Raw genomic sequence first — 16,921 nt, 5'->3', positions numbered from 1 at the left:
CATGCATGCACCCCTGAGCTTGGCGCTTCGGTTCGTGATGTTAACAGAGAAAGTGGTGGCAGCATCTGACTGAAAGTGCGCGTCGGCGCCCGAGTGCAAAAAGCGCACGAGCTCGTACAATTCAACATCGTACCGATTGTACACTTCAGCTTCAGATCATATTTCAGGAGCAGCAGCATATAAAATTAAAATAGGTGGTGTTAACGTTTGTGTACCGACTGAAAGCACAGCAACAGCATACTGTAGTCCCGTCTAGTCTTTGCAGCATCGATCATTTGTGCGGCGTGTTGATAATTAAATGGAACGTGCGTCAAAAAAGGTCTGCCCTCAGCTGCATCCCAAAAGTACACAAATTCACACCAGTTAAGTGCAGCACCGGATGCCGCCAGGTAACCACAGTGATGCCGTCCGCGAGCGCTGCGGCTGACGGCAATCCGGCCGTGCGTTGCTCAGTGGTCGTCGCTAAGCCTTGTTTGTCTTGCATTGAAGCCATGGCGGATGGCATTTGGAAATCGGCCGCTTCGCCGCGTCTCCAGCGTAGCCGCTCGCGTGCTCCTGTGCGCTATTCTTGTGCGTAGCTGCGAAAGTCGGCGACAACCTGCGCTGCCAAACTGCATATGCCGAGCTGCTTTGCTGATGTTTTGTGCCGTTGATTCTGGCTCGGACGATGCATACACGAGATAAAACACGTGTACACATTACACATTGGCACTTCCTTAACAATGTGTGAAAGTACCCCCCCCCCCCCCCCCCCAAAAAAAAAAAGAAACATTGAACTACCCTTTTCTTAATCTCAATTCTTAAGATTCTTAAGATTGGTGGACGGGCAATTCGTGCTCATCTGTAATCCGATATCCAAACATTGCAGTGACCTCTTGAAATGATCAGTTCGTGCTCACGTCAATGATATTTGTAGATTCCACTCGTTATGCACCACAAGAGGTTTTTTTTCACCGACCATCGTAATAGCGCTCATTCTGGCTAAGAACGATGACAGTATGTTTGCACACGTGTAACTCACACGCCCGTCTGCCAGCATCCATGCAGAGGCTTTGCTACCGCGTCAACTCCGCGAGGAGACCAGCCACCATTAGTCAAACCGCAGAAGAGGGCACTAAAGTACAGACACAGTAGACTGACCGGCAGTGCGAGAGAAGAAAGGGGTCTTGTAGAAAGCCATACTTAGCAGGAGTGCATGCTAATTTGCACTAAATGTGATAGGGATATGAAGAGAACTGTTTCTCCGCGGCGGCTGCCGGTGTGGACAGCAGCCTGCTCACCTGCCGGCATGCGCTCGCAAACGAATGGCCCGGGTCGTTCGGGCTGCTGTCGCACACAATTCCGAAAGGTCAAGAAACTGCAGAAGCAGTGGCCGAGGAAGACACAAGACAAGATTGAAAGCTATGCAAGCGTAGAAAGGAAGAGAAAGGCAGACCGATGAATGTGTGGGCAACGCTCGGGAAAACCGGGGCAAGAACCGGAAGTCTGCCATCCGATGACGTTTCATGGGTAGGGCGGCGCTCCCAAGCTACTTTCTTCGTCACCCCTTTTCCCCCCCCCCCCTTGGTGTCTCGAAGTGTTGAGTTGAGGGAAGAAAAGAGGAGCGCCATTTTTAATCGCCAATATCTCCAGTGTTAATGAAGCTAGCTGAAAAATTCTTGCGATGAACTGACTTGTGAGAGAGTACCTATCTATCGATTTGCTTTACCTCATTTTAGGCATTTCATAGTCTCTCTAACTTTTGCAGTGACAGTTGGGGCAAAATGCGACATTCTGAGCTTCACAGAACCGGATACCTCAAACTAGCAGGATATCTTGAAATACAATATGCAGAAATGGCTACAGGTAATTTTACTTGCAATGCGAAAGGATACATTGCACCCAAGCTAGTGATGCGATTCGTGAAGTAACGCACCGCTGGTTGTTGGCGCGCGCACTGGCAGCGCACCACCCGTTAATCATAAAACATTGCTAGGCATACCCTGCTTCACGTTAAAGCTACAGCGGACAGTGCTTTAGAACCAGCCACTGCCCATCATAAGATGTCTAACTGTGTCCCCAGTATGCTATAAACTGGAGAATGTCACAGAAATTAATTTACGCTTGGTTTCTACAACACCTTTGGCAACAAAGGAAACAAAGTACGCGAGGAAAGGGCCGCAGCCAGAGCTTTAGTTAGGCTTGTTTCGCTGCCTGACGACGATGCTGCGTTGAAAAGAAGTAGGCAAAACCGAAGAGTTTTCTGAAAAGCACACCCCAAATTCACCTCGTCCCACAGTTTCACAGAGCCAGCACTGCTAACAGGAACCCAAGACCACACAGCCAGTCTACCTCTATAAGCTAAACGATACTGAAGAGCTTTTTTTTTTTTTTTAAAAAAGCAGCACCTGCAGAAGTGTGGAGCACTATTCCAACGTATCCAGTGACTCGCTTGGCCGAAGTCACTTTGCAGCTGCCAAGTGTGCCTCTTTGCAGAGATATATACTAATGCGTTTTCCTATGTATGAGTTGGAGTTTTCTTCTGTGTTTGTCACCGGTGCAACCTACATATAGCAAAAAATGGTGTGCCACCGCACACCATCTTTTGCTGTTCCCAGTAACCATGTTTAAAAAGAAAACGGACATGTGACAGAAAAAAACAAACCGAGTTATTAAGATAATTATTGAACAGCGCGATATGCTACCGTGATTTGCTGCACTGGGGACTCAGCTGCACCCGTGCTGTGACAGTTTTGCTCTCCTCAGAGTTCCCTATGCATGAGCGGACAGCTCCCCATGGAAGCGGTTCATAGCAGCCAAATGCAGATCGTGCTACGCTAAAGCTATATTTTTCAAATGTTATTTTATAGGTTTATCAAATCGCATAATCTTACAACAGCCGGAATGAATGCGGCAGCGGTAAGGAGCGGGCACTACCACCACTGCATCCAGTCAAGTCACAAAGTTTCGATTTGAGCGTCGCATCTGTATGGCTTTGCACACATCCTGCCGTGTTCTTGCTCAAGATGACGATGCACGCGAGACAAAACTATAGTGTAAAATGTCGCTTGCCACTGAATATACGCTGAAGAATGGCAATCGGGCAGAAGGAAGAAAGCTCAAAGCTCAGGCTCAAGCACGACCACCCGTCTTCTGGTTCTCAACAGCGATGCGACCAGTAAATACCGCACACTCTCACCGCCTTTCGCGGCAAACACCGTGGTATGGCTTTGTCCGAAGAATGCGGCGCGCACGGGAGATCCCGGCCGCCATATTCATGGCACGTGCAAATGTCCACAGCCGAAGTCGCACCACTGATCCCCAGCAGGTGAGTCAAAAGTCCTTCTTACGTAGCCTTTGCCCTTCCAAGGAAAACCTTGTTGATGTATAGCTAGCCAGCATGCTCTGTATTATTTGCAAGTGCAATAAATAGCATTCGAGTATCAATTCTGTGTCGTCCCCGTCCTTTGTCCCCGTTGTTCCCCTCCGCGGGTCGCTAGCGAGAACGTTGCACCTGCGGAGTGTGAGCGGGGTGGAATACCGTCCACTAATACCCCCACAGTATTCTGCTTTCCTTTCCTTTCATACTGCAATGTCTCTTCAAGCCTCACAACAACTTCAAATCATACTGTGCACTTAAGGCTGCAGCGATCGCGAAGAACCGCGCATCCCTCCGAAGCACAGCGCGCTGCGGAGGATGAAGGGGACAAAAGTATTCCTTCTCCTCCGAGGATGAGTAACCCAAACGGGTTGCTCGATAGCGCCGCGTTTCCCTCTTCCCTCGCCGGGCGCAGGAGCGCACCGCCAGGCGTCGCAGACGCGACGCTGATTGGCCGAAAAAGGACTAAGGGCAAGATGCGCCGAGATTGGCGGGAACAGGCCGCCGCCGGAAAGAGACGACAGCAAGCCGCGACAACAGAAGGACGCAAGGTAAATACCTCCCCGCTATACTTCTTTGTTGTCGCCATCTTGCCCTTCGAAGTGTCAGGCCCCATCCAAAAGGATAGGGTCGCCAGCAAGACCTTCACCAGCGTTCTTTTTGGGAAAACCCAATAAACATCTGGTACCGGTCAAAGCCCTGTTCTGTGTTGTGTCGTACTTCGCATTACCACTTTGCGGCCGTGAGAACGTGGTGTGTGATCATGGGAGCTCTGTGTTTGCGGCCTAGACCTCAGAAGAGGCTCGACGGCTTAGTAAGAACCCCCCCAAGGCAGACTTTGCAGCAAAAACCTGCGAGTTTCACCTCTCGCATTGCCAGCTAGAGCATGGGCATGCCAAAGTAATGCCTATCCATTATGACCTTGCCTCGACGGTGCGTGGTTGTCATAGTGACAGGCACACGTCAAAGCGCCCTCGGCATCCCAGAAGCAGAGAGGGGAAGGCTAGCATGGTAAGTGAACCAGGGGAAAAGGAGGACAACTAGATGTGGCAGTCGACGCACGAGTGACACACAGTATCGTCACACTTTCGACATGTTACACAACCATAGAAGCAATCTGTAGACAAACCACTTTCCGCCTATTTCTTTATCGCGTTGCAGCAGTCGGTGCCCAGTTTTCAGAAGTTGGTTTACCGAAAATTCTGTACAGGACGTCAGAAGTGTGGCATTGCAATGATGATGACGTCCAAGCTTGGAGCCCATGAAGTGTACCGGAGGTGCAATCGAACCAAAGAGGCCATCGAGATGACAGACAATGCAGATACCACTGAAATGCCAAGACAGGAATGCCACTTGATACTTTTCGGTCGCTGATTAACGCACTAAGCCAGTAAGCTTAGCTTTAGCATTTGTTTCTCTTTGCCTAGGATTTGTGTAACCCACATCCATTTGACATTCTTCACTTGGAAAGCAGAGGGTGTTGTATCTGCAATGTTCACATATGTCCACAGCACACATTACATCCGTTACAACTTACAACTATGCCCCAATTTGATAAACGCTCATTCCTAACTTAGACTTGGTGTCCTCGCCCCCATGAGCCTCACCTCCCCTCTATGGAAAGCGCATTCATTTTATTCGTACCAAGTCAGTTCCTATTATATATAACTGATGTCATTAAAATTGGGCTCACCCCCCAATAACGAAATTACCGGGGGCGAGAAAATTTTTCTTTCTCGCGAGAATTTCGTTATCGCAAAAACGGGACTGTACAGATGAATAAGTACGAACTTGAACCTGCGGAAGCGCAACTTTATTTAAAAAAGTCTGTAATCGACGTTTGCCTCTTCTTGCTTTGCAGCAACGTCAAAACTCTGCTCTCGCAACTGAGCAGGCTTTCCATTGCAATATCGTCATCGTGAGCACCGATGAACGAACGTAAGGTGTCGAGAGCATCGAGCACATCCCGCGGACTTGCCTCCTTTTTCTCGAGCTGATCGTCGTCGCCTTCGTCGTCACTCTCCTCAGTTATGCTGCACACATTCTTGATGATGGTGTCATCTGTCAATTCCTCATGAACAATTAATCTTCATCCACAAAGAGGAAGTCGTCCAACGCCTCCGGCACAGTCTCGTCGACACCGCGCAGCTCCTGCCATGCGCTAACCAGTGTGGCCCTTTCTTCTGGCAGCTGCGACCCTGGCGATGCGGCGGGTGCGAGCTGCTCAGTAGCGAACCCTGCGTGCTGGAACGAGTTTTGAACAATAGTTGCTCTTGTTGCCGTCCACGCCGCGGCCACCATTTCCAGGGCCATGAACAAATCAACTTCCAACAGGCGCTTCATCTCAATGTTCAAGAGCAGCCGTTGAAGAAGCCTCCCTTGGTACGCGCACTTAACACTTCGTATCACACCTTGGTCCAAGGGCTGAATCACGGAGGTACAGTTCGGGGGAAAAAATATCAGGCGGATGTTGGTCAAAGCTGTGTCATCAACGTGATGTGCACTGCAATTATCCAAGAACAGGCACACAAACCTTCCTGCCTTTAAGATGGCGCGGGTCATCCAGGATTTATGGTTGGCTGTGTATTGCACGGGCAGCCTGCGACCCCCCTTAAAGCAACGTGGCTTTTTACTGCGGCCGATGATGAGGAGCGGACGCTTATCGGAGCCGTCCATGTTGGAACACAACAAAATCGTGATGCGTTTCTTGCTCTGCTTTCCATCATGGCATCGCTGCCCTTTTAGTTCCAGTGTTTTTGACGGCAGCATTTCATAGAACAGGCCAGTTTCATCGGCGTTGTAAATGTCGCAGGGCTTGTATTTGGCTTCGATGTCTTCGTACGTCTTTCGCATCCAAGTTGATGCCGATTCCGCATCGACGCTTGCAGATTCACCCGAAAGTACTTTGGCAACAATATTATGCCTCGCCTTAAAACGGCTCAGCCAACCGGCACTCGCCTTGAAATTGTCGTGCCCTAATAGGCAAGCGAAGCCGAGGGCTTTTTGCTGCACTAAGGCCCCGGACAGCGGCACCTTGTTGGCTCTCTGTTCTAAAAACCAGGCATACACAGCCTTGTCTACATCTTCAAAAGTCGCTGTTGTCACCGTCTTGTGCTGCGCACGTGCTCCATTCTTCAGAGCAGCCAAGATGCTGTCTTTGCACTTCAGTATTGTCGACAGCGAACTGCACAGAATTCCAAACTCTTCTGCAATATCCATCTTCTTCCTTCCTTTGGCAGCTTGTGCGATGAGTTCAGCCTTCTCCTGAAGCATCAAGAACTTCTGCTTTTTGGTCGGAGGAGGCATCTTGTCAGCACGTTGGTACGGCAACGTCGGCACGCCAGACAAAGAAACAGTGAATGCGTGGCCTGCTGGCATGGAGAAAACAACAAACATCCATAATGGCGATACGATGATGGTGATGGTGGCGCTGCCCTCTGGCGCGGCAAAGCGACAAGTTAAACATAAGAGAATAAAAAACTTAAAGAAACAAAAACCATTGCCCGTCATCGCACTGTACAGAAAAATTTTGGCAACAAAAAAATAACTCATCACGGACGTGCCCATTTGAACTGGTTGCCAACAAATCATAGCCCGCCAAATTAGTTTTTTTTTTTTTTTTTTCAAACGACAAGCGCGCAGTCGTCATCATCAGCAACTTGTAAACAAACATGGCCGCGTGCGTAAATGTGCTTGTTGGTAGCGTGGAAGCGCCAAAAATGTTAAAACTGGTGTACTAAAACGCATTCCAGTGATTTAATTTCCTGCAATGGCTTACGCACGAAAAAAATGTGTGGACTGCTACTTGAGAAACCTTCGTTGTTACGGGATTGAAGTCTGAAAGCGTTTCGTTGTTGAGAGAGATGAAATGCATTGAATCTTATGAACGTTGGCCGGGGCCACTAAACTATTTCGTTCCATCGAGAAATTCGTACTTGCGGTTTTCGTTATTGCGGGGTTCAACTGTATATGTTTTGCATTATTTAGTGATGTATGTGGTTTCATCATCAAAGAATTACTATGCTACTAAATTCTGTACTCCTTCGAACTTGCCCCAAGTCGCCTTATGTTGGCAGCCAATAACAGTGTACTATAATGCATAAATATTGATGTCGAAGATGTGATGCGCTACAATACATGCTATAGCAAGCCTCAGAAATGAGCGACAGGTTACCCTGTTTGTTACATTCGCTACAGGCAGCGACTTCTCAAGTTCCGAATGACTGCGGGCTACTTTGCTACACCCACAGCAATGAAAGGGGTCATGAAGAATGCCCTCTGTTACCTTGTTCAGCTCCCTTCGGATGCTGGCAGGTCTATACTGCTGGCGCGGCTCAGAAAAGCAGAGCGCATCCATGGCAACCACATCTGTGCACTTCCGTTCCCACAAGTCCCTAAAAAAAAAGAGACAAAGCTGCATCAAGAGAACTAAAAATCAAGGCGCGAGAACAAAGAATCAAAGAACTGGTTCCAAAACGCACATAAGCAATTTTCCTTTAACACAGTTATTTCTAAGGGGAGATTCTTCCAGCACTGCCACTATGTTGCAGCTTCTCTTTTGGGACATCAGCCGCATCACGGCTGTCTTGCCGTCATGTCGCCGCATCAATCACAGCAATAAGCTGCCATTTTACGTTGTTGCCGTTACACAAAACTTGCATCACATGCTACCCTTTCGAGTGCTAACGCCAAAGCAACATTAGTTGGGCAGAATTTGATATCACCTGCACCATGACAGGTTCACCCAACCGTTTCAGCCAACAGCGTGCCAAATTACATTTCATTTTCCATGAGATGCTGTACAAATTGTGATGGGAAAGCTTTGGGAGATATTTATGACAACTGAAGCACTTCTTTGCCTTCCCTCAGCCATGCTAGCCATGATACCTGACCTATTGCTACACCAAGTAAGCACAGATAGCATCACCAGGGCCCGTATTTCGAGTTTGCGTCGTTATCGAAGTGTCGCTATCTCAAGTAACCTCGAGTCATCTAATTGGTTGGAACGCCAGAACCAGGTGTTGCCACTAAGGAACCGGAAGAGGTGGCAACATCATGTTCCGGCATTTCCACCAATCGGATGACCCGAGGTCACGTGAGATAGCGACACTTCGATAACGACGCAAACTCGGAATATGGGCCCAGGTTTGTATCGGCAAATTTGCTATTTTCTCTTTTTTTTTTTTGCCTCTTCAGACCATAAGGACACAATGCTAGCCTAGTGCTCAATCACCCACCTTGCATTTGATAAGAAATACTCACTCTAGAGCTGAGTGTTGCGCGTACCCACTGATTGGTTTTTTCAATCAGCGCCAGCATCTTACAGTTAACAATCTAAAGAGTACCATCTGTACACATGACCTAGTGAATGCAGCAATACCAATAGTGCCCTTTCCTACAACAAGCAACCTGTTATTACTACTAGCACTGCCATACAGGGGTCATGATTTTACACTGCCCTAACTGATGATACTGCTACGTGGTTCAGGCTAGGTCCAGGGCTCAAGACAAGGCATAAAGCAGAAGAAGACTGTCCACCACAGCACAGCACTTCGATACGCGAACGATACGCGCAGCACTTCGTCCTCTGTGCTCACCTTCTTCGTAAAAATACGAACTGAACCTCCGCTGACACTAATATGTGACATTGTTTTGTGGCTTTTGCCACATGAGGCTGAAGCATTCACTGATTTCATAGTCTACTAGCAAACAGTGGCAACCAAACAGCCCCAGCTAAAGGCATACAATGAAGAATAATGGTGAACTATTGCAAGTTCTAGATATTTCATGCCCAGGGTATAATAATAATTGGTTCATAGGAAAGGAAAGGCGCAGCATCTGTCACACTTGTTCTGTGGACCCCTGAACCACGCCGTAAGGAAAGGGAGGAAGGTGGGAGTGGAACAGAAAGAGGAGTTGTAGTGGAGGGCTCCACAGTAATTTCGACCTCCTGGGGATCTTTCACGTGCACTGACATTGGACAGCACACGGACGCCTCTTCGCCTCGTTTCCATCGAAACGCAGCCGCCATGGTCGGCATATGCTAGTTTCATTTTTTAAATTTATGGTAACCAAAACCACCACTACCACCTGCAGACATCAGTATGTGCGTTTTCACCAGGAAGAATAGCACAAGGCATCTCAACACAACTTTTCACTGGTACAGTTTAGCTTAAGGTGTAGCGTTTACAGTCATTTAGAGTGCTCATTCACATTACCAACCAAATCGCTCATTGTAGAAGCATCAACATCATGAGGTAGTATCACTAATCAAAAGGGCAAACATGACTCAGCTCAGCCTCATTTTCATGAACAGACAAATGCTGCATTCTAAACCACAAAAAAAGCAACCATGTGTGCACAGGCCTTCAAAGTATCGTAACATGTGATCTGTCTTCGTCTTCTACCATTGTTTCTTAATGCAAGGATAATTATGCTATACAGTGCACCTTCACCAGCAATCAAAACCAATAACTGGCCTAGAAAACTTGCAGGTGCTCACTGCTTTCAAATTCAGCTGTAATGTCACTATCTACAGGGTCTTGAATATTTGAGACCCGGGTTTTAAAAAAATCCTATGCAAAATCTGCTGCCGTATTCGAGCTGAAATAACGTTCACAAAGTAGCAAAATATAGTCTACGTTATTTGATAAGTGATTCAACATCGGTACTTGCCTAGATTTTCCAGAATCGACGAAAAGCTGCTCTCAGCGGCGTGCACAATTTTTGCAGAAGAGTCGAAAAGCTGCTCTGACATGGTGCGCCATCTGCTGAGCAGCGAGGCAAGCGCCATATTCCGGAAAATCTAGGCAAGTACCGATGTTGAATCACCTGTTAAATAACGTAGACCATATTTTGTTACTTTGTGAACGTTATTTCAGCTCGAATAGTGCAGTAGATTTCACATAGGATTTTTTTAAAACCCAGGCCTCAAATATTCAAGACCCTGTAGAAGCCCTAAATCAGCCAGATTTGCCTAATTTTCCTACATGACATGACAGGAACCTTGCTGTCATTTTGGAAATGAAGTAGCAAAGGATAAGCTCTTCTGGGCGCAGCCAGTAAGAAAAAAGACTAATCAGCTGATATGTGCGCGCTATACGCCCGTCACTCGTTAGCTGAGGGAATTACAAGATATAGTCAGGGTTAGATACTGAGCGAAAAAATTGAGACACAGGAAACAGAAGTTGCAAATAAAGAAGGCCACATGGCTTGCCCTGGGCCTCCCCTGAACTTTCAAGTAGATAAGAAAAAAAGAGTAAATATTGGCCTTCTAGCAAATATGGTTTAGAGTCACTGGAATGCGCGTTTAGCACAAACCACACTACATACTCACCTGGCAACTAGGTCTTTGAAGTCACCTTGCCAAGAAAACTTGTCTGCATACCCAGATATAGAATTGAACTGCTCTGCACCTGAAGGAATAAAAGAAAATAAAAGACGATTTTAGTACTATACACTCAAAATAAAAATAAAAACCTGATACTGTTGACGTTTGGTTCAGGTGCATACAGAAATCTTAAACAGCTTTAACAATTTGTTTAATTTCTTGTGTCTGTCATCCTTACTCAAACTTTGCCTCAATCCTGTACTAGGCCTCTTGAGATTTCTTTAAAAGTAAAGCATATCATTGCTATATGTAGAGGAAGAATGTAACAGCTCCTATAACGTTTGCTACCTGACAGGGCATAAAAGTATTTACCTGTTCACCACAATAATATCAAAAGCAGAAAGTGCAAACACAAGAATTACCAGGTACATTTTAGCCGTACTTGTTCTACGTTAGATTCTGCTTGTAATTAGTTTGGTTTAGTTTGGTATGTGGGGTATAGTGTCCCAAAGCAACTCGGGTTATAAGAGATGCTGCAGTGCAGGACTACAGAAATTTCGACCACCTGGGGTTCTTTAAAATGCACTGACATCCGACAGCCCATGGACGCCTTCATTTCTGCCTCCATTAAAAAGTGGCCGCTGCAGCCGGGATTCGATCCCGCATCCTTGGGCACAGAAGTCGAGCGCCCTAATCACTGCACCACCGCAGTGGGTCTGCTTGTAATAGACTGGCTGCGTATTCAACAACAGCCTAAAATCTAAGATAGGTGATCCAAAAGTACACAGATATCACTTTGCTTCTCACCAATACCAATAAAACAATAATGCTGCCAGTAAAACCAGAAACAACATATTTTCTGCCTTTAAAATGCTTAAAAAAAAGTCATTGATAAAGGTGCCTTCCTCACCAGCCACACAAGCAAAGCACGAAAAAACATGTTGCCCAAGGCCTAATTATATTTGCCACCATTATTAGGCACTTTTGAAGTACTACCACATGTACATATGCATGTAGCTGTCCGTCAGCAGTATTATAAATATAGAAACTGTTAATTTCATCCTTGCTGATACAAGCTCTATGCAAGAGTACTTGAAATACAGAAAAGGAAACAATAAATTTATAGAAAGTACTAAATGCATGACTGACTGAAAAAAAATGGAAAAAGGGTCCAGAGCACAAAAGCGAAAAGAAACCTGAATTTTGCAAAGTATGCTCTGTAACTCTGCAATTTCAAAGTGCCTGGTTGTTTTATGATGCATGCATTAACTGCAGAAAAATTTAGTTGTATGTAGTGTCCTCTCATTCCACATAGTTTTGGAGCCGTCTAATGCTTGCACAACCCAACCTGTGCACAATAAGCGAATTATGTATGACGCGACGTCCATCCACCTCCAAAATGATTACAGCAGACTAAAAGCCTACCCTTTCATCATCATCATCATCATCAGCCTGATTATACCCACTGCAGGGCGAACACTAATTATAACACTTATATCATAACACTTATATCAAATTATAACACTAATATCATAAAATAAATAACGAGCTAATGAAGTGCTTTACTAGCTAAGCCCCAAGTAAACCTTTACGATGCATCTAAGTATGCCCCGAGTCCCGCCGGGGTGGCACAGTGGTTAGAGCGTTCGACTACTGTGCCCAAGGATGCGGGATCCAATCCTGGCCTTGGCAGCCACTTTTCCGTAAGGCGAAAAGCTAGGTTCCCGTGTGCTGTGTGATGTTAGTGCACGTTAAAGAACCCCCCGCATTCGAAATTTACGGAGCCCTCCACTATGGCGTCTCTCATAGCCAGAGGCGTTTTGGGATGTTAAACCCCAACAGCAAACCAAATCAAATATGCCCTCATTTTTGCATGTTAAACCCCAACAGCAAACCAATCAAATATGCCCTCATTTTGAGATGTTAAACCCCAACAGCAAACCAAATCAAATATGCCCTCATTTTGGGATGTTAAACCCCAACAGCAAACCAAACCAAATATGCCCTAAGCACGACTGCGACAGCCGAGATGAAAAATATGGAATGATGGTCAGCAGGTGAATGCCATAGCCACTGAACCATAATATAGGTAAGCGATAACCAAAATAAATGACAGCATGAAGTGTGACTGCAAAGCAGCATACACTAGCAGCCTTATTTTCCTAGCAGACACTCCCTAATTTGCCCAAGAAAATGCACAGATTGTGCAACCAGCGTTGTAAGCATGGCAGATAACTTTGTGGGCACCGATGTGCAGAGACCATCGTGTACTGTCAGGGGCAAAAGTGGTATGCTCTACATAGTGGATAGCAGAGCAAAGAAAACCTTGTCCAGTCCTTTTTGCAGTGAACTTCAACAGGTTGTAAAATAGCATTACAATACAATATATAATTATATTGTAATAACCAATATAATATAAAGTACTTCCTACATAGTATTCTTGGTAGTGTTACTATCCAGCCACGTGTTAATAAAAACTTTCTAATCAGGACCCTTCTTTCTATTGTTTTTGCAAACAATGCAGTAGAAATGTCTAGTACCCTGAAAACTAATTAACATATCAGAAAAATGATTGCATATTCGAAATCAGTGTAAGAAACTGCCCAAGAATGCACACTTTCCTTGCATTTAGTCCAAAAATAAATAAAAAGATCAAAGAGCCCTCTCTCCCCTTAATACAAAACTTATTAGACCTGTCAATTAGTGTACATTTATAAATAATAGAAGAATAAAGCAAGCTAGCTGAATAAACGCTGCACCTTACACAACTCGTTACTAGAAAAACAAAACAAAAAAAAAATCAGAGTTAAGCAGACACTGGCACATGACTCCCATTTGGTATAAGACTGGTCGCAACAACCGTCTAGAATGGCACTCTAAATGCACAACCAGTGGCCAATAAATACTAAAGCAAGGTGGCTCTTGCGTGGCCTGCTTGTCTTCTCGGACATCAGTAGAACAGCATTTTGATAATGTTCGTTTCACTCCATCTGGTGCAAGTGACTACATAGAGGACAAGCTGCACAGTGGCAAAGTCATCATATCGGATGAGTCAGGGAAGCCCGCCATTATTAAAAACAGGCTTTTTCAGGTATAAATGCAGTATCTGCGGCACAACAATACCAGCATTAGTGGACATCAGAAAACAGCTGATACACTTAAGCTTCTCCTTTAAGATCTGGTGCAAGTGACTACATAGAGGACAAGCTGCACAGTGGCAAAGTCATCATATCGGATGAGTCAGGGAAGCCCGCCATTATTAAAAACAGGCTTTTTCAGGTATAAATGCAGTATCTGCGGCACAACAATACCAGCATTAGTGGACATCAGAAAACAGCTGATACACTTAAGCTTCTCCTTTAAGACGGTATGGCATAACAATGTTGATGGCTCCCATGTGGGGCTCCCCGTGCAGATCCTCCTTCACCTACATGCACTGTGCTTTTCGCTCAATCACTAATCCCACAATTTGTGCCCCCTTAATATGCAGTCTTAAGCCATCACATGGTGTCAAAAACCACCCGACATAGATATAAATCAATGCTTTAACCAGGCTGTACAAACATGCCGGCATGGCCTACGGGCAGCGCCTCTACTTCGGGACATGAAGGGTCCTGGGAGTCTACACTCTGATCTCATCCTCCCCAGTTGGTAGCTCCTGCCATTATAACCGCATAACAGCCATGATAAGTGGTCTCCTGACATCACACAACCCGGTGACCGATCAATACCTAGCCACTTCAGCTGCCAGCTACCTCCTGCCAGAGGCATGCCTGCAATTTTAAAGTGATAGCTATACTAAATGTAAAAGTCTATCTCCATATCAATGTGATCCTTGACCTGAATGACCTTGATAAGCCAGCATAGCAACAGAATCAATTTATGCCAAATTGCACATAACAGGGGGTACGCCATGGTGTCATAACATTTGACCTTGACTTTTGACCTTCGAATCTGATTGTATGCTCGCAATCAGTGACAACCTTGTTGCCAAGACTACTGATCATAGAACTCTTTGAACATGTCAACAAGTGCGAAACCAAATAGTAACCTTACGCAATAAAGAATTTAATCCTGCAAGCCTGTGTTTAGCCAGATCACAGCTACTGCTCGACCTCTGCGCATAGCCATGGTTAAAACAGTGCCACTTTTTGCACTCACAAAGCTGACGCCGACAACACTGACACTGGATTTTCTGAAGAACTGGGCCACTAACACTATGACCTAATGTTAAGTTGGCCAACTAACTTTCGATAATCAAGCTTTTATCTAGTATTACAATTAGGCAATGATTGGGATTTTAAGCCAGCCGTCAGCAATAGCCATATCAGCTGTTAACTTTTGAAAACATGAACATCCTTGCTTTAGTGGCCCAACAAATTTTGTCTATTTCACATCACAGCACGAGCAAGCCTTTTAAAAGCTCGCAAGGTGAACTTCTTTTTCCTACATGGGCAGAAGCTGCAAGCAGCAGCGAGCAGCACAGGCTGGATTGAGAAGGTCACATGCAACCTGTGCAAAGTAATGATGTGGTTAAAAGGTGTTGAGGTGCGGGCTTTTCAAAAGCACATCATGCGACCCAAGACATCCAAAATTTATTAAAAGTGATGGTGCCGAAAATAATCACATTTTCGACATTCTAAAAACTTGTGTGGCTGTTACTAATGGCCGGCTGCAAAAGTGGAATGGGAAACACGCACCCAACTGCAATATGTACCAGCAGCTGAAAAGTTAATTACCAGAAATCAGTTCATCAGTTCACTAGTTAACATTATTCCCCTGCTTTCTGATGACCACCAGCACTGGCTCCTGCATTTATACACGCTTCTTTTCTCAACTCAGCAGTTCAAAGTGAATTTGTATAACGGCTAAAGCAGACTTCAAAAAGCCAATCATACAAAAGTTCATTAACCATCCGCTTCAAAAACCAACCTCACGTGACCTTGCGATGACAATAAAAAAAAAAAAAAAAATCCCTCCACCCTTTGTCACCCCCGACACACCACTTGCTCATACGGCATCACTAAAAGACGTTCATGTGCTGATTGAATTCCCTTCTCCAGTATCAAAAATTGTGATACAACCGTTCTTCGTGCAGTGTTCCACGTGGTGTCATACCATTTTGCTGCTTAACAGGCACGCATCTGCTGGTCTAGTCTGCAACAGGGATTTGATCTGACGACATGTGTGCTACCTCCAATTGTACACCTTAATCACCTCCCCACATCAAGTGATCCAGCGCAGAAGGCGTTTTCAGAGGAGGGTGAGTGGAGAGGTTGTTGTCAGAGAAGCAGAAAGGGTGCTGAAGGCATCACACTACCAGTCGAGCGGTGGCGTGCGCCTCAGGAGGAAATGTGGGAAGTGCGTGTCGCAGCAAAGCATCACACGAGTGAGCTTTCGCCTTCATGAAGTAGGTGGTTCTAAGTGTATTTGCTCAATTTTTTATGAAACTTAAGTTGGGCTTAAGGGGGCCACTAAGAGTGGATCTGTTTCTAAAACATGTTAGGCAGCTGAAAAGTGAAAAATGACCAAGGCTAAGGGTGAGCTGGTTTGTGAATGCAGGAGGAGCCTGAGCATGACAATGCATCACTGGCACGTTTGTGCTCAATGTCACAAAATGCGCAGAATCAGGGCAACCACTAGACGATTCCAACATGCATGTGTCCTCTGCTTGAGTAATACGAGTATGCGTAACCCCATTGTCAATGGCAAAACACCTCCTGACAACGTGGCTTCCACGCTGGTTTCCATGCTTGCAAGATGACAATGAGGGTCCATGGATTAGGCAAATGCACAGAAAAAATTGCCCGTTTTGATTGGTCGGTTCATTCATTACGTGAGTAAATACTATAGGGAATACTCAAAAAATGCCCAATTAAGAATTTTTAGATTCATGATTGAAGGGACACTGATAACAAACGGAAGTTGGCCCCCCCGTAATTGATAGGCTGCCATATTCTGGACCACCTTCAACTCGAATGAAGCATTTAAAAGTTGTAAGAAGAAACATCAATGTAATCAGAAAGAGCCAGAGAATCAGCCTTTGCTGAACAATATTTGCATGGAGTTGTCCTCGCCGTCCCTTTAACCCTGCACGTGACACTAGGTTCCTTTTAACTATTGGACAGCCTACTTTAGCAAGTACAAGATCTCTTAGGTGCACAGGCAGACAGGGTATGAAAAAATACCATAGGCTGAAAGTTAATTGTTACCATCACTAGACTCACACAAGT

At 45.5% G+C, this 16,921-nt stretch overlaps 1 protein-coding gene across 3 annotated transcripts in view; it reads right to left on the bottom strand.

Moving 5' to 3' along the window:
- The window catches only part of LOC146171819 (poly(ADP-ribose) glycohydrolase-like), a 72,363-nt gene that overhangs the window by 11,027 nt on the left and 44,415 nt on the right, over positions 1-16,921 (bottom strand). For all 3 annotated transcript variants that reach the window (XM_084586305.1, XM_084586306.1, XM_084586304.1), the window contains exons 16-17: positions 10,695-10,773; positions 7,644-7,752 (exon numbers count right to left, since the gene is read on the bottom strand). In XM_084586305.1, coding sequence (XP_084442431.1) covers positions 7,644-7,752; positions 10,695-10,773 — 188 coding nt within the window. The remainder of the gene's footprint in view (positions 1-7,643; positions 7,753-10,694; positions 10,774-16,921) is intronic.

Source organism: Amblyomma maculatum, unplaced genomic scaffold, assembly GCF_055883805.1.
Source record: "Amblyomma maculatum isolate TAMU_Amacu unplaced genomic scaffold, ASM5588380v1 scaffold_18, whole genome shotgun sequence".
Taxonomy (NCBI): Eukaryota; Metazoa; Arthropoda; class Arachnida; order Ixodida; family Ixodidae; genus Amblyomma; species Amblyomma maculatum.
The sequence above is the reverse complement of the archived record's forward strand: the minus strand, read 5'-3'. Positions and strand labels throughout refer to the sequence as shown.